This window comes from Vipera ursinii (assembly GCF_947247035.1).
Source record: "Vipera ursinii genome assembly, chromosome: 3".
In the NCBI taxonomy this organism is placed as follows: domain Eukaryota; kingdom Metazoa; phylum Chordata; class Lepidosauria; order Squamata; family Viperidae; genus Vipera; species Vipera ursinii.
The window spans coordinates 118062595-118081051 of NC_139516.1; the positions used below are offsets into that span (position 1 = coordinate 118062595).

The 18457-nt window shown below is 37.4% G+C and overlaps 1 protein-coding gene across 4 annotated transcripts in view; it reads left to right on the plus strand.

Annotated features, from left to right (window-relative positions):
• The first annotated feature begins 277 nt into the window (after positions 1 to 277).
• The window catches only part of RELL2 (RELT like 2), a 31914-nt gene continuing 13734 nt past the window's right edge, over positions 278 to 18457 (plus strand). For 2 of the 4 annotated variants that reach the window (XR_014491993.1, XR_014491994.1), the window contains exons 1-5: positions 10063 to 10599; positions 13541 to 13612; positions 13697 to 13769; positions 15359 to 15550; positions 16928 to 17269. Coding sequence is in view for 1 of the 4 variants with exons in the window: in XM_083358535.1 (XP_083214661.1) it covers positions 10392 to 10599; positions 13541 to 13612; positions 13697 to 13769; positions 15359 to 15550 (545 nt within the window). In the remaining 3 variants the exon portion in view is untranslated. Of the gene's footprint in view, positions 302 to 10062; positions 10600 to 13540; positions 13613 to 13696; positions 13770 to 15358; positions 15551 to 16927; positions 17270 to 18457 lie in introns of those variants that run through there. The other 2 variants (XM_083358535.1, XR_014491992.1) reach the window with 2 other exon arrangements.

An 18457-nucleotide genomic window follows, 5' to 3' on the forward strand; every position in this document is an offset into this window, starting at 1 on the left:
TTATATTGGCCCAATACCAAATGTATATTTGAGTAAAATATCTTTATTTTGCTGAGTTAATTTGCATAAATTCATTGATTTCTATGTACCTAAAAGTACCTAATTCTGTACATAATTAAGCTACATGAGTCACTTTATATATAGCTCTCTCTCTCTCTCCCCCACTTTGCTGTCTGTTTGGACTTTGAGTGATGGGGACTTCAGATCAGCAAGGTGCAAGAGAGAGATAAAGTTAGCCCATATTCTGAAAGTTAACTGCATTTTGGAACTAGATGGCACAATCATCTTGCCAGAAAGAGAGGTAAGAAATATTGTTTCTTCTCAACCCACAAATTGTCCTCCTGTTAGTACTGAAATACTATAGAGTTTATTAATTATAAATAAAAAGTAAAAAGTAAATGTGACATGCCTTTGGATTAGGACTGTATCAGATATTCTGGTCTATTAGAACAAAACAAATGACTGTAGCTTAATAACCTAATTATGTCTCAATATAATTTCATAGTGTAGTAAGTACAGCCATATAGATTTTTGTCAGAATTTTTCTTCAAGCTGAATATTGCTTGTTTTAAAATGTGATGAGAAAAATGGAAGTGTTAGAAAAAGCCAAAGTCTGTCGCTTTAAAGCAGTCTTGAAAATTAAATGCAGGAGGTATTATATAAACTTGGCTTAACTGTGTAGCGAACAAATTTCAAATTCACTAAAAAGTCAATGCAACAAGGAAACTCTGTGCTCTGTCTGTGTTCCGTTATTTCATATATTATGTGCAGAGTGAGCTACAGCTGGTGAAGGCTCCTTCACAATCTACTGTCTCACTTAAAACGTTATAGACAGGACAGTAACTTCCATGGATTTTTCTCTTATGTGATTATGTATAGGATTTTGCTAAACATAATAAGTTCACATCATAATGGAGAATATAATTCTCTGAAAAAAGGGAAATAATGACAGGCAAGTGATACAAAGAGAAAATACTGCAGTCTTTCTTTAGACTATCAAAGTTTTGCTTATGATCTTGCAAAGAATAGAGACATATGTGGAGAGAGAAATATCAAACTAATATGCATGTTATAAAAGAAACAAAGTCATGACATTAGTTAGTTAACAGAAGGCAGAACAAAAGAATACAAAGAATACAATTTGCTGCATTGACTAGATGGAAAATAAGAATTTAATTGGCATAAAAACCTGATCAGCAATAGTTTAATTGATCAGTGAAGAGATTAATAATTATCAGGTACTGACAGGCACTGGAATTATCCATGTTAAGATGCTAACATCCTTGGAAGAAATACAAAACATAAGGAAAAGAGGAAGAAAAGAAGAGAAAAGAATGATATAGCATACAATGGCTTCTAAATTTTTAAAATTTGTTATACTTTTTAAAGTCTAACTTCAATGTATTTTACTCTGAAATTTCAGGGATCATGCTATTTTTCAGCCAACATGCTACTGAAATTCAGCATTGTGCTGGGAGAATAGGGGCTGCAAAAATAGATTTAAAGTTCACATATGATCCTGATGTTTCAGGTTATTTATCTTTGAAATAACAAAATCTCATACATCTTCAGAATGTATGTAAATAATAACAGTGATTCCTTTGCACTATTTTTCGAATCCCTATTGCCTGAAGCTTTCCAGTCATGAATAATGCTCTGAGTTTTGTTTTTTCTTCACTGTTAGCTGAATATATTTAAAATCCTTTATGGAGTTGTAAGTAATGCAAGTAAGAACATCATAACAAAGCCTACCATTCTTCACATAGATTTAGATGAACCATATAACAAACACTAAAAGAGGATCAATGACAACTGAGCATGTCAATTAGATAAATTGTGACCAGAATATTATAATAGTTACTTTAAGGAAAAAAACTTATTATTAAAGTCCAATTTGTGAATTTTTTGCTAGGAAAAAGAATTAAATAGAATAACAGAATTGGAAGGAAGCTTGGAGGTCTTCTAGTCCAAACCCCTGCTCAAGCAGCCTATACCTTTTCGGACAATGGTGTAGCCAAGCTCTTCTTAAAAGTCTCCAATAATGGAGTACCCACAACTTCTAAAGGCAAACTGTTCCACTGATTAATTGTTCTGTCAGGAAATTTTGCCTTCGTTCAAGGTTGGTTCTTTCCTCGATTAATTTCCATCCGTTGCTTCTTGTCCTGCCTTCAGGTGCTTTGGAGAATAGCTTGACCCCTCTCTTCTGTGTGGCAGTCCCTCAAATATTGGAACACTGATACCACCCTTAGTTCTTTTCATTAGACTAGACATGTCCAGTTCCTGTAATAGTTCTTCATGTTTTAGCTTCCAGTCTCTTAATCATCTTTGTTGCTCTTCTCTGCCCTCTTTTTTATATTGTAGTGACCAAAACTGGATGTAATATTCAGGAAAAAGAGTATTTAATGAAGAGAAGAGATACCTAATCCTATCAAATGTGGAAAAACATAACAATGCATTTTTATGTGTATATTTCCCCAAAATTTCATTAAGAATTATTGAGAAGTAAATAAGTAAATAAGTAAATAAATAAGTAAATCTTTGTAGCTAAACTGAACAAATGTATGGTACAATGCACTAATGTTAATTGGCACATTATATTATTACATAACATAGCAACATTAGTAGATATTTCAGTGGTGTAACCTTGTTAGCACCCACCAATGATAAATTTTTTCATTAACAATATATTAGCTATGCACCAATTCATCGATCAATGTTAGGTGATGGCTGAATGAAGATATGATGTTCTCCAATGCTACCTAAAACAGATAAATGAGCAATCACGAAAAAGCTATTGCATTCTTTCCTGTCCATAATGTATCAATGCCTGTGCATCCTTCTCTATCTGTAGATTATGTGCTTTCTACCTCTTGAACTTTCAGGAGGCATAACTAATGTGATTGATATTTGGTCAAATGTGGTATTTGAAAGCATTTTGGAAGTTAGTTTTGTAATTGTACAACTGGCAGCATGTTTGTGACCTAGAATGGGAGATAACCAGGGCTTTTTTTGTCATAGAACCCTCAGAATGGAGTTCCAGCACCTTTTTTGGAGGGAACCTTGTAGGGTAGGCAAGGTGGGTTGTATGACGTGTGAGTTCCGGCACCTTTTTCTTTTACAAAAAAAGCACTGGAGATAACTATAATACCACACTTACGATTACAGTTATGTATTGAATTATGAAATCATAAGGGACTGTTTAGGCCTTCAAGTCCAATCTCCTTTTTTGTACAGAGGAATCAAAATCAAAGTATCTGGTGACTCTACTTCTGCTTGAATACATCCAGAGAAGGAGAACCCACCAGTGTCTGAACAATTGAATCCTCTGTCAGAATACTCTTGCTATAGGATTTTCCCCCTAATTTTCATTTAGAATCTGTCTTCATGAAATTGAAATTCATATTCTGTGTCCTGTTTTTAAGGAATGATGAAGACATTTTTTCATTTAACATTCTTTCCAGGGGTATCTTATTTCCCTTCAGTCTTCCTTTCATAAAGTTAAACTTCTCAATTGCTTTTTTCTTTTTTCATAGTAAAGGTAAAGGTAAAGGTAAAGGTTCCCCCGCACATGCGTGCTAGTCGTTTCCGACTCTAGGGGCCGGTGCTCATCTCCGTTTCAAAGCCGAAGAGCCAGCGTTTGTCTGAGGACATCTCCGTGGTCATGTGGCCATGACTAGACGCCAAAGGCGCACGGAAGGCTGTTACCTTCCCACCGTAGTGGTCCCTATTTTTCTACTTGCATTTTTACGTGCTTTCGAACTGCTAGGTTGGCAGAAGCTGGGACGAGTAACAGGCGCTCACTCTGCTACGCGGCACTCGGGATTCGACCCGCCAAACTGCCGACCTTCCGATCGACAAGCTCAGCGTCCTAACCCACTGAGCCACCACGTCCCTATTCTTTTTTCATAGGCTCCTCTAATTATATTCAAATCCATTCTTCAAACTACTTATAGTTTGTCTGAATCCTTCTTAAATTGGCGGCTTGGAAGTGGGCAGAAAACTGCAAAGTCACAGAAAAACAGTCTGATGTAGTGAAACTACAGTAGGATTGAGTTCTAATCCCAACTTAGATATGAAAAACTGACTAAGTAATTTTGAGCCAATCTCTTTCTCTCTCTCTCTCTCAGACCAACTCATCTGGAGGAGGAAGAAAGTATATCTGTGTATTCAACTGCCTGGAGTTTTATATGAAAAAAGGGGCAGGATAAAATTTTTTAAAAGTGCATTGTGGCCAGCATAGAATAATGTGGAATTAAAATCACTCATGATTTAGAAATTTATATTTCTGTTAATGTGCTCAAAATCTTCATTTGTCTTTTTTTTTTGCACCCCCATCATGCTGGGGGTCATATTTAGTTTACAATCAACTAGAGGTGGGGAAAAAAAATTGGAACATAAATCTTTTGAACTGTGTCCTGGATCTTGTCAACTATTCCAAGAACAAAACTCACCTTAATGCAAGTCTGTCTCTTCCTTCTCGGATCTAAGCTTACCCTTATTGTGCGTTCTAGAAAATTTACTTCCTTAGTACATTTACTACTAATTAATAGTAGTAATAGAACACTACTACTACTACTACTAATAGTAGAACACTAAGGCCACAGTATCAGTGGGAGGCATACAGAATTACTATCAAATAAATAAAATATAAAGACAAAGGTGGCAAGCATGATGAAGTGGGGTGGGGGAGTTTTAGCTGTTCCTTATTAAATACTTGAGTGAAAAACAAGGCCTTTATGGCTCTTCTAAACAACAGGAAAAAAATCCAGATATCATCATCATTATCATAAGCTCTTAGTTTTTTTATTATTATTATTCTAATTTCTTTAATTGTTATGAGCCACCCAGAGTCAATGAGAATTGGGTGGCGTACAAGTTTAATTATTACTATCATTATGATCTTCATAATAAAAATGTTTATTATTATCCCACTTTTGTAGAAACTGAAAAAGTATAAAGTCTATATAAAACTTAAGTTATGGTGATATTTTTTACAAAACATGCTTCTCATATTATTGTTTAGTCTTCACAGCAGGTGGGAAAGCTTAGAAAAACATATTATTCTGATGCATTGTATCTTGTCATTCTTTCTCCTGAATATTCCATGTAAATTCATAAGCATATATAATAAGTGCTACAGATCTTCATAGCATTCTTCTGCCTATTTTCAATATTTTCTATATTTGCAGTGGATTATACAACATTTCTGCTGGCATATTGGTACTGCCATCCTGGTACTGCCAGAAAATGCAAACATTTTTAAAAAGCATTTTATAATCAAGAAGAAAAAAACCCTTTAATCTCTTTTCTCTAATGTTCCCTTATAGTTATTCCCATTTCAAGTCCCTGGGGGAAGTTATTTTTAACAATTTATAGTTCTATTTTCCCCATTTTCTATCCAATCTTTCTACCACTTCTTTAATCTATGCAGATTAAATTTTTGAGTAGTTCTTAAAAAGACCATTCACTTACAACTTCTTAATTTATCTAACTGTATTACTGGAGATTTTTATAATTCTATTAATGTTCAGGGGAGCCAAATGCTATAATCATTCAGGGTGAGGGGGGGGGAATCCACATACTGTATTCTCAGATGCAATTTTACTGTTCTTTTTGCTTATATTTATGAAACTCTAAGATTCTTTTGAAATCCAGTGAGGTGTAGTGGTTAAAGAATTGAAACTAGGAGACTACTGAGTTCTAGTCCTGACATAGGCATAAAGCCATCTGGCTAACCTTGGGCCAGTAACTCTTTCTCAGCCCTAGAGAAAACGCTGTGACAAACCAATTTGTGTATCTTGGCAAGAAAGCTACAGGAACTTCTCCATGTAACTTCTCCAAGACTGATCTGATGGCACAAACAAAAACCTCCCTTAATTTTAAATTTGCACATATATGAACTTAACAAATCTAGTTTTATGAAAACTTATAGGTTAAGTTGTTCTCTTTTAAGTACTGTATCTAGTAATTCTCTGAATAACATTTAAAGGGGCAGAACTACAATACCAGTATAACATATCACTAGCCTAGACCCCAATATCTGTGCTTTCAATACCAATCGTGAATGCTACACCCCATGAATTTGTAGGGCTGAACATACACCCATACAGAATTCCAGCTCCCATTCTGATTAGGCATCGCAGCGTGATGGGTGCAGGAAGATGGGGCTCTGTCTTCCATGTTCGATTTTGCCCTGCTGGAGACCCTAAAAAGGGTCGAAAGTCACCCCAGAAAGGCAACGAAGGAGGGGATCCTCATTGATTGTGGAGGGGCAGTGGCCCTTCCATTTTGATCCAAAGAAGCCCTCCAAACTGGTGGGGGAAAGACTGGCCACATTCGTGTGGCCAGTCAGAAGCTGCTGACAACTGAAGAAAATAAATATTAATGAGCAACCTTTGAGCAATGTGGATGGAACGGGGTGAGATTTTTATCCTCTCTTTATGACTTTTAAGACTTTTTCCTGGAAAAATCCGTCCAAAGCAAAGAATTCTCCCCAATGAGAGAGAGAAGGGGAATTTCCGCCCCATTCCCTGAGGAAAAGAAAAGCGGTGAAACTAATTGCTTGGGGGAAAACAGAGAAAATTACAAGATTAATTTGGAATCAATGCAGATATATATAGCTTTGAAATTTGGGGACTAAATTTGAGACTTTGTTAGAAAAGACTTGAAAAGCTTGCAATATAAGTTTGGATTTGAAAAACTGGAAGGTGGCGTCAATGACATCTAGTGGCAAACCACGGCACTACAATCTATTATACTTAAAGAAAACTTGGCTTGAAGCCCAGACTCGGATAAGACTTTTGTTATCCTTGGAAACTTTCACTTTTGAAGACTGCAGTTGGGAAAAGGGGAAAAAAACCCCTCTTGGGCTGCTTATCTCTCTGGCAGAAACAATAAACTATTTTGAAACTGGCTTACCTGGATTATGAATACAAATACTGATTTTTAGAGCTATGTTGTGGAGCTATTTCCCTGTAGAAGAAACATGCATTACTGATTGAGATGATGGAATACTTTGGATTATAAATCTTTGATTGATGAACAACTTTTAATTGCTTTTTTTCCTCTGGACAGAAGGGATATGTTTTTTATTGGACAGAAAAACTTGAATTTTGCTTATATTTGTTTAGGGGAGGCTTAAGGATGGACTGATAGGCTGGTTGGATAATTTGGAGTTCAAATGACAATTGACTGAAACTTTTTAAAACCCTAAATAGATTGGACTATAAAGACCACATACGAAAACAAAATGGATGTTCCATACTTAGCCTTAAATGGTAAAAGAAAACCATACCTAACGCTTGACTTCAAAGCCCCAGCTTGTCATACCAACAAGAAAATGTTGATGAATCTCAGAAATAAATTCTTTCTATGTTGAAATCAATACAAGAAACAATTGCCGTAGCTCATGATGAGACCAAAAATAACGCGAAGGAGATAAAAGAACAATCTTCTCATCTAAACCTACAAATTCAGAAAATGACTACAAAGAAGGGAACTAGTAACCCAGAAAATAGAAGGAAAATTAGAGGAAGCAGATCCAAAGATGGAGGACATAAAGGAAGGAATCAACAGACTCACTCAGATAAATGAAGAATTAGAATATGTAGCGATAATACCGGAAATGGAAATGATATCTTACTTGTCAAGATCTCAGAACAATTTGAGGATAAGGAAGAAGAGCTGATTGAACGGAAGATAAAGCTGTTAGGAGAATTGTGGAAAATTGGAGAAGGAGGGAGGCTATTTAATGAATATAAATGGGCTGAGCATTCTTCCAAAAATACTTTAATCAAATTGTCTTTCTTATTCCAAACAATACACACAAAAATAGAGGAACAACTATTTAATGATTCAAATGCATTGACTTGGAAAGTTAGTTGGCAAAGCTAGAGTAAGACTGAAGAAAATAGAGATTTTGACCTATTAGATGGGATATTATATTATTAAATAGATGTTTGAACATGGCTAAGAGAATACATAATTGTTAGAAATAAAAATATTATTATAACTAAAAAGATAAGATCTACAACTAGAATACTATATTTTGGTATGAGAAGGGAAATATGAAAATGCTAAGAGGGTCTGAGTAAGGGAAGCTTTTGGTTACCAAAATATAATTTATTATGAGAAAACTATAAGCGATAGAGACACTTTGAACATCGATGGGAAATCAAAATTAAAAAAGGGTAAAACAGGATATTGATTGAACAAGGATTTTAAGTGCAAATGCAATTGAGATATGTTTTGGTTAGAAAACATATTTTAAACTGACACTATTGATATAATATTAGAAAAATTTGATAAAAGATGTTGATATTCAATTGTATATGTATTAACAGCAATAGGAATTGTATTTGCCTAGTGCAGGGGTAGGCAACTTCGGCTCTTTTATGACTCGTGGACTTCCTGTGCTGACTCAGGAATTCTGGGAGTTGAAGTCCATGAGTCATAAAAGAGCCGAGGTTGCCTACCCCTGGCCTAGTGTGAAAAAATGTATACCACCGGAAGAAGAGAGGAAGCACTGGAAGGTGTAGTATTGGATCTAGATTGAGGAAGTTAATATGTACCACTGAATTACTAATGGACCCAGACAACACATTGTTTGTTAAGTACTTATGATTGCAAAACTAAAAAATTTAAAAAAATATTTTAAAAAAAGAATTCCAGCTCCCATGGGGTCTTTATGTATGTAGACTGTCCTATATCTGATGTCTATATCCGACATGAATGATTTTTTTTTATGTGAACACCATGTGGAAGAGGGTTGTAAAAGAAATGGTATAAGACAGGCTCATTGGAAAAATGAGGAATAAGAATACAGCTAAGCCTGATGACGGCATATATGCAGAGATGATAAGCTTATTTCTTAGCCCCCTAGTTATCTATAGTGGTTCCTCTAGAAACCTTCCAGCTATTGCCCTCTCAGACCAGGGGAGTCCTTGCAGGCTTTTCTTGAGATATTACTAAAATTTTAAAGAGATTTCTTAGATCCTGGAAAACTGCTATTCCTGCAAAAAAAAGAAAAAAGCCTTGTTAGCCACTGAGGTAGAGAGAAATAGCTTGCCATCTGCTCTTCATCTTTGTGCCCATAATGGCACAAAGATGGTGAGACTAGAAGGTGCTTAGAATAGTATCTGGCAGCACAAGATGCTGAGTTGCTAGGAGACCGATGAAGGTGGATAGATTTACCCAAAGCAGAATCCTTCAGGTATACCAGAAGAAAGCTGCAGCATTCAGGGTACTGCACCTTAAGCAGGAGTGCACAATACTGATGACAGAAGGGGGCAGTGCCTCATGGACAGGGGGATTCTGAGGGGAGAGATTTTTTTTGCGGCGGGACATACCTCAGAAGGACAGCCAAGTAGATGCAGAGATCAGCGCTGAGTCTGGCAAGGAAGGCTTGGCAGGCAGTTCTGGAAATAGGTAAATGGTGGGCTGGTGGGGCTGTTGCAGCCTAAAAAGGCGACTTGTTTACATTCGGGCTTTTGCAGCCTTGCTGCAGTCCTTCCTATCGCTCACCTTGGATTCCTACGTTCGCAACTGAACTCGGGCTTCCTTTTTTTGTGAGTACGGTACCTGGATAGAGAATAATAAGAAGGGGCGAGGGTGGGGGGGGGGTGGGGGGGCAGCAGCGGAGTTTGCTTTTCCAACGTAGAGATGTTGCTGCAAAGACAGAAAAGCGCGAATGCAGGCTCCGCTTTGCCCTTGGGAAGAATCCGCGTGCCGGAAAAGGACGGGGCTGAAACTAGAGAGGGAGGTCATTCCAGGGAATCTGGAGGGGAGAGGCGTTAGCAAATGTTACCCCCACCCACCCACCCTAGCTCTTGCTCCGAATAGGAAAAGGAGATGGGGGTTGGGGGGTCCTACGAGACAGAGGCGATCAAAAGGCAGGAAGATGATCGCATGTTGCAAAAGCGGCAGCGACCTTGGGAAACGCCGTGCAGGAAGCGGGATTGAGTGAGAGGTGCGGAGGAAAGAAGGGGTGGCGGGAAAAAAGGGGTGGCGGGAAAGCGCGCGGGCGCGCGAGCCAGCGAGCGACCTGGAATTGTCTAAAAAAAAAAAAGTAAATACGGGAATTGGAGGAAAGAGGGGTCGCAGTTTTCCAAAGCGTTTAAATTGGAAAGCCAAACACCTCGAGGAGGACGAGTTTTCTTAAGTGTAGCTGAGAAGCAGGATCCTTCTGGAAGATCCTTCCTTCCTCATTTTTTTTTATATCTCACTTTTTGGATGGATAATCACCCAGAGACCCAAATGTTGCTTTTAGGATGCATTTGTGGAGTGACGGACAGTAGTAGTAATAGCAGCAATCACCACCATCCTAATAGCTGCGGGAGGAACAACAAATGTGGTGGATCTCAAAGTTTTTACCATCCGTTTTGTAGCTCCGGATGTCAGAGCACAGCAGCGCCACAGATGGGGATGTGGACCACCAGTATGGTTTATATATGCTGGTCCTGCTGGTCTTGGTCTTCTTTGTCATGGGTCTTGCGGGCTTTCTCATTTGCCATATCCTAAAGAAAAAGGGATACCGCTGTCGGACATTCAGTAATGAATTTGACTCTGACAACAAGGAATCACTGACGCAACTCCAAGATGGTAAGTAACCGGAAGGTGGGGTGGGGGAGAGAGAAACTAAGTTTCTTGGCAGCATCTTGCAACTCAATTGTGATGAGGAGTTCAGTCAAGCAAGAAACTGCTACTTAATTAAGATTTAGGATGATATGCAAGAAGGAATCAAGCTTATGTATAGGTGGGTTAGTGGAGGGCTCAGGGATTTTAGATCAGCCTCTTTCAAGTTCGGCATTTCCCACCTATTTTCTACATTTGACTAGCACCTCTGTGAGTAGTACTGTTATTTCTAAAATGTAGAAACATAGTTCCTAGTCTAACATTTGTTGGGTTGTAGCTACTACCACTTTTGATAATTTGAAGTAAATCGAGACAGAACCAAAGTAAACTTACATCAACAGAATGTACATAGTTCTCTTTTCTATTCTCCTGATTTTGCAGCTCGTTTAGCATTATTGTGAAATTATACTGACAATCTCATGTCTGAGAAATCTCCCCAACCAGATGGGTTTTGGAACCAGACTGTAGGAAGGGTAGGACTGGAGTAGTGAATATAGGCAATCCTTTTCTTAACTCAGAGGCCCTCCAGGTTCTAAGAGCTGTTTCTATTAATGGAGATGATTCAACTTGACATGAGCTGCCAAAGGAGTTGTGGTATCAGCATAGGCAGTAATAACTGAAGAAGCCAAAACAGAGAGTCCTGTTAGGATGCAATTAATACTTTTAATGGAAATTTTTTTAATGATACTAACCTTGTAATGATACAAGGTTTAGAGGTAAAAACAGTTTCTCCAAAATTCTGAGTATTGTTTGTGCTACTTTCATTTTTCGTCCTCTTCTTTTGAAGAAAATAGTTCCATTTGTCTTGAAATTGTCTGATACTAAGGAGATTTTAAAATGTGACTTTATTAACTTAGATTTCAATGTTCATATTATGCGTGCACCAACAATTTAGTGATAGGAAACTGCATTCCAATTTTTCTAAACGTATACTTTTATAAACATGTGGTACATGTTGTAAGAGGCATACTTTTTTGTTTCATGGGCACATTGTTTCTAAGAATAACTCACCAGAGAAATAAACTGGCTATAAAACAGGAATTACCATAATACTGATAGTTTTTCTTACTATCTTTCATGTACAAACTAACATTTAAAAACATTCATTTCTTTATATGATGATATCACGTACAAAAATAAGGAGATTAAGTTGCTTTATACTACTGTGAAATGAAAGAAATGGAATAGAAAATCAGCATCACAGAAAGAATGGAAGAAATAACAGGAGTTAAGAAGTGGAAATGCTGGCTAAAAGTATATAGGCATTTACCTTTTGCTGTTGTAAATTCTCTCAGGAGATTCTTAAACAGAAGAAGGCAAAATGTGGGCTGGAATATTCTACTATTAGATAGATACAAAGCTGGTTAACAATCATATCCAATAAGTGCATGACAATGGCACCAATGATATACTACAGATTCCATTTTACATTACTGCTCTGGGTATTTTGGTAGATCACAAGCTGAACATGCAGTTGAGGAAGGAAGGAAGGAAGGAAGGAAGGAAGGAAGGAAGGAAGGAAGGAAGGAAGGAAGGAAGGACATCCTAAATTGGATCAAGGAAATGAAAGTGTCAGTATTAAGAAATTATATTATTTCTGACCTTTCTTCATTTGTTTTAAGAAAGTCACTGGCAAAGGATAGGGAACATGTAATCAAAAAATATGAGAAAAGTTTGGAGGCACTGGGTGTGCTGAAGAAGAAAACATGGTATTGAGACACATAAGGTATCTTCAAGTGCCTGAAGATGGTTATGTACAAGACGGGGCAGAACTGTTCCAAGTTGTCCCAGAAGACAGGGGGAGAACAGTGAATTTAAAATGGCAAGGAACTATACATCAAGAAAAAAAATCCTCATGGTAAAATCACTTTTAGAATTGAATGGCTCACCTTAGAGGCTAGTTGGATACTCTTTCATTGAATGCATCTAAACGTAAAGTGGACGGATAGATGTCAAAGCTGCTGGATTTTACTGGTCTAGGTGAGCTCTAAGTTCTTTTCGGAAAGGGGCAAAGTAAATAGTTGACAGATATTATAATAAAATATTATATTATATTATATTATATTATATTATATTATATTATATTATATTATATTATATTATATTATATTATATTATATTATATTATATTATATTATATTATATTATATTATATTATATTATTATATTATATTATATTATATTATATTATATTATATTATATTATTTATTAAATTTTTATACCGCCCTTCTCCCGTAATTGTTATGTTATAATAACAGGGTATGATTAAATGTAGGAGAATATGGCTCAGCATTTTATATCATTCAATGGACAGTGTAGAAGAATCAGTTTTCAGGGGAACGGAAATGGTATTGCTGCCAACCTATTGCATAGTCATCCTGCTTTCATGTTTTGTATGCTTTTTCAAAATAAACTGTGTTCATCAGCATGGAAATTAAACATTACTATTGAGCTTTTTCCCTGCCAGAGGTTTTGGTGTCCTTCATTAAATAGTTCCTTTGGTAAGACAGTCCTTACAACTGATTTTTTTTTCTCAGTGAAAATTAACATTCATTCATTATTCATTCAATTTTTTTGTTGCACATAAACCATCAATTGTTCTCATGTAATGATCAATTGTTCTATCAGGAAAAAATAATAATAAGCACCTGTAATTCAGAAGATTAATGAAAGTATTACCTAGAATTTCAAAACCATGCACAATGAAAATAACAGAAGGGTAGTGTTGGAGGAGGAGGAGGAGGAGGAGGAGGAGGAGGAGGAGGAGCCATATTGAAAGAAAAGGACAAAATCAAAATGATTGAAGGGTTGTAGCAGGGGCAGTACTTTGGATTTGTCATGATTCTTAGAAGGTTACAAAGAGTTGCAACTACTCTTTTTTCACTTGTGTGTTTCTTTTTCTTTCAGATGAGGATGAGGATGAGGATATGAATGAGGATACTGTAGAAAAAATAGTGAAATGTATCATTCAAAATGAAGGTGGGCATAATTTTGGCTTACTTAAGTAAAAACCTATCACCTGGGACCTTGTTTTGACACATTTCTACTTTTTTCTCTTTTTAGCAAATGTTGAAGTTCTAAAAGAAATGCTGGGAGAAGGTGATGCTGATTACCCATTGCCAGTGCCTGTGCCCAGGTGAGGAAAGCATATAGGTTCAACTTGGTATCAATCACATTTTGAGAATCTCTCAATTTTTCCTTTTTCCTTCCCTCAGATATGCTCAGGACTAAATCACATGATATAGTAGTGAGTGTATATAGGGTGTGTGTGTGTGTGTGTGTGTGTGTGACATAACATACTGCCTTATTATTCTTCTCCAACGTAACATAAGTGTAATGGAGATCACTGGTCATAGGAGGGGAAGTTTAAAAGCTCTCCCCAGCCATCTGTCTTGCAAACCCCTCACAATGCCAGTAGTGCTAACTGAGGATTTTCTTCTTGATTGTTTCAAATCCCAGAGGCATGGAACAAATGTGCTTGGGGAGGAAATATTGAGAGGTCTCCCCCAACATGACATCCTATGATATCTACTAGGATAGAGAAGAGTGATAAGAACAGCTGCATATTGAATGCATGTGGGTAGTTTTCACTCTATTTGAATGACTGGGCTAGATGTCTGTCATTCAGAGGGGACTAAACATATTGCAGTCCATCTTTTTGCAGGAGGATAAAAAGCCAGAACAGAAGGTCAGGCTCAGATGACCCTAGTTAATTGGTTTCCTTAGCATTTTTGTCTTGATGCAGGATATTTTTGTTGCCTGAAGCTTTCCTCTCCAAAGCTGTACAGTACTTGTATAATGTACTTGTACAGCTCCTACTGATTTCATTTGGGCCTCAGTAGATATACTTCCTAGAGAATGGAGTTTCATGGATTATACTGTATCTTATTATCCATGAGTTCGAAAATAGTCTGAGAACTTATCTAAACCCGTTCTGTAAATAAATTTCACTTCCGCTCTTGAGGTAGAAAAAAAAAGAAAGAAAAAGCCACATCAATATCTGTCAGTTTAAAGCAGTTTAAAGCAGTCCGTAAATCAGTACGCTAGCTTTTTCAGGGGAGAAGAAGCTTCCACCAATCATGTCATATTCGTAAACAAGTCCATTTAAGCCTCTAATCAGTATTCGGATCCACAGCAGCAAAAAACAAAAGGGGTAACAAAAAAAATTGTTGCCAAAACCACACACACACACCCCGATAACTGGCTGCCGCTCCTTTCACTTCTGCTTAACACCCCGCCGGCATGCTCGCTCGGAAAGTCTTTAAATTCACTTCCACTCTTTCTCACTTCCCTGCTTCTTCTCAAACTGCCGAGTCATTGGCTTCGGGGCTGCTAAACCGTGGCCCTTTTTCAAGCCTCCGGATCCTTGGGGTGTTTTCTTTTTTCCAGCGAGGTGGTTGCACCACACCTCGCCTCCGAAGATGCCTCCTTTGCTTCTCCCAGCCTCTCCGGGGCTGGAAACGGCACAATATCGCCGCAGGAGGCCTGAAAAACAACAAGAGACTCGGCTAGTGGAATAGCTTGCCTTCAAAAATCGTGGGCGCTCCATCACTGAAGGTTTTTTAAGAAGAGATTAGACAGTCACTTATCTGAGATGGTATAGGTTCTCCTGCTTGAGCGGGGGGCTGGACTAGAAGACCTCCAAGGTCCCTTCCAGATTCTATTCTGATCTGTTCCGTTCCGTTCTGTTCTAAACTGATGGTCTTTGCCTTTCCTTTTCTCCAGTGCTCTATGTCCACATCGTAGCAGCCAAGATGGTGGCATTCCTCATCACCACACAGTGCACTTAGGCTCAACACAAGCACCTTGCATTCATTGTAGCAAGAAAAAGAGACCTTCCTTACATCGTCAGGGCCGGTCAAAAGAAGGCAAAAACAAGATGCACCCTGGAGAAACAACAGTCTTTTCAGTTGGCAGGTAGGTGTTTGCTTTATATAGAAGACTTTTGGATTAACTCACAATAAGTACAGTATGTAATGAAATACAAGCAGAGTAATAGTGTCAGGTTCTAAGGTTCTATGGCATTGATGTAGTAATTAAGGCTAGAATTTGGGAGACTGTGAGTTCTAGTCCCATCTTAGGCACAAAGTCAGCTGGGTGCCCTTGGACCAGTCAGGCTTTTTGAGCCCTAGGAAGGAGACAATGGCAAACCAATTCTGAAATCTTGTCAGAAAATTAAAGGAACTCAATGAGTGGAAGCTCATTAAAGAGACATCCAATCTGGAGCTAAGAAGAAATTTCCTGACAGTTAGGAAGTTAGGGGTTGTGGGTGCTCCATCACTGGAGACTTTCAAGAAAAAATTGGATAGCCATTTGTCTGGGATGGTATAAGGTCTCCTGCCTAGGGCAGGGGTTTCGACTAGAAGACCTCCAGGGTCTTTTCCAGCCCTATGATTCTGTTCTGTTCTGTTCTGTTCATTTCCATTCCATTCCATCCCATTCTATTCTATTCATCACCTGAAGGCATCAAAAAAGTCATAGCAGCAACATTTTAAATCATAGAACATTTCCAATTTATCCAAATGTACATGGGAATCCTTTGTCTACATGAAACCACTATTTTTTTTAAAAAAAGGATGTTCTACAATGAATCAGAAGCCTTAGACATGTACATGGGGTCTAGAAGTCAATGCAACAAATTATAAATAGAGCATTCTGTAGCATTTATATGCAATGTGAATATATCATTTTTACTGTTCAATGATGCACCTAAGTGGTATCCAGCATGGCATCCCTCACAACATAGAGTTATAGAGTTATCGACTTTATTGTTTGCTTATCTTGTATGTTTTTATTGGTCACACTTACCACCTTTACAAAAAATCAACACCAAAGAAAATCAACATCACCAAAATATTCATTGTATTTATAATTTGAAATTAAGTACATTTATTGTTTGACTTATCAGTTGTAACAAGTAAACATAAATAAAAATAATAATGCATTTTTTCCAAATGAACACACAGGGAATCAGATGCAATACTCACGCTAAAACATCACCACATTAATAACCTGAATCTGAATATCAGTTCCTAAGAAATTTAAAATAATTTCTTATTATTACTAATATTAAAAATCTCCACAATGAGAATGATTCTTGGTGTTTTCTGACAAGTCAAGGATAAAGAATATCAATATTCTTTCACTCTTAGATATATTGACATAAAAATTGCAAATAAGGAAGACTATTGGAATTCAAATTACATTATAGCTGCTATTAATCTGAGAAGGGACATAATTCTTAATTTGAAAGAAAAAGTATATATAATACACATTTTATTTTTGATTTCACAGGCATATTCAGACACTGGGCACCTCGATTTCTATGCTCTATGCCACTGTGAAAATAAACCTGGATCTTTGCAACCATTTTATTAAAAATAATGTTGTTAAAGACATTAAAAGTAAATGATAATACAAACTAAAAAGAAGGGAAAGAAAAAGATGCAAGGGAAAAGAGGAAGAAAAAATTCCAAGAAAGCAACTTCCCACCTGATCATGACAAGTATAATCAATTTCATCCCATAACTCATTTCCTAACAGAATAACAGAGTTGGAAAGGATCTTGGAGGTCTCCTAGTCCAACTTCCTACTCAACGTATAGTCCTCAATAAAATTATATCCACATGGAGGGAAGTAAGTAGTGGGATACCCTAAGATTCAGTTTTAGGCCCAGTACTGTTCAATAGTATCTTCATAAACAATCTAGATGAGGGAATAGAATTTTCAGAGGACAGTAAGCTGGCAGGAATAGCCAATAGCCCAGAAGATAGGCTCAAAATCTAAAAGGATATCGATAGATTTGAATACTTGGCTCTATCTAAATAAAATGAAATTCAGTGTAGATAAAAGTAAGGTTTTACACTTGAGCAAGCAAAACCAACTGTACAGGTGTCATGGTCAGCTCGCTGACTGGGAAAGATTTGAGTCGGAGAAACCGTTCCCAAACCAACACAAGTGTTACTGATTGTTTAGAAAACGGAGAGTGGGAGGACCAGGAGAAAGGGAAAAGTTTTCCTATGCTATTTTTTTAAAATCCCATTTATACCCCGCCCTTCTCCGAAGACTCAGGGCAGCTTACAATCTAAGCACAAATCAAATGTGCTTAGCAATAGCCTTCATTCTATGTATATGCCTGCTTATTAGGGCTTTCAGGTCCCCCCCAAGCGGCATTATTACAAAGTCAGCTTATTGCCCCCAACAATCTGGGTCCTCATTTTACCTACCTCGGAAGGATGGAAGGCTGAGTGAACCTTGAGCCTGGTGGGACTCGAACCTGCACTAATTTCAGGCAGCTGGTGTTACTTAAGGAGGCATTAGCCCACTGCTCCACCAAGGCTCTTGGTGGAGCCTGTTTGTGTGCGAAAATGTTAGAATTGGCTTTTCCACTTCTGTATCTACATGGAATTTTCAGTAAGGTTATACTCTTGGTAAAAGATGTCCCAGGAGTCTCCTCTACTGTCTCAGCCAATGGGACAGTTGACAAACAGATACAGACTAGGTCAAACTTGGCTCCATGCCAGTAACTGTGAGAGGGATCTCAGAGTCCTAGTGGACAATCACTTAAATATGAGCCAACAGTGTGCTGCAGGAGCCAAAAAAGCCAACACAGTCCTAGGCTGCATTAATAGAGGGATAGAATCAAGATCACGTGAAGTATTAATACCACTTTACAAAGCCTTAGTACAGCCACACATGAAATACTGCATCAAATTTTGGTCACCACAATATAAAAAAGATGTTGAGACTCTGGAAAGAGTGCAGAGAAAAGCAACAATGTTGATTATTGCTGGAGGCTAAAACATATGAAGAATGCTTGCAGAA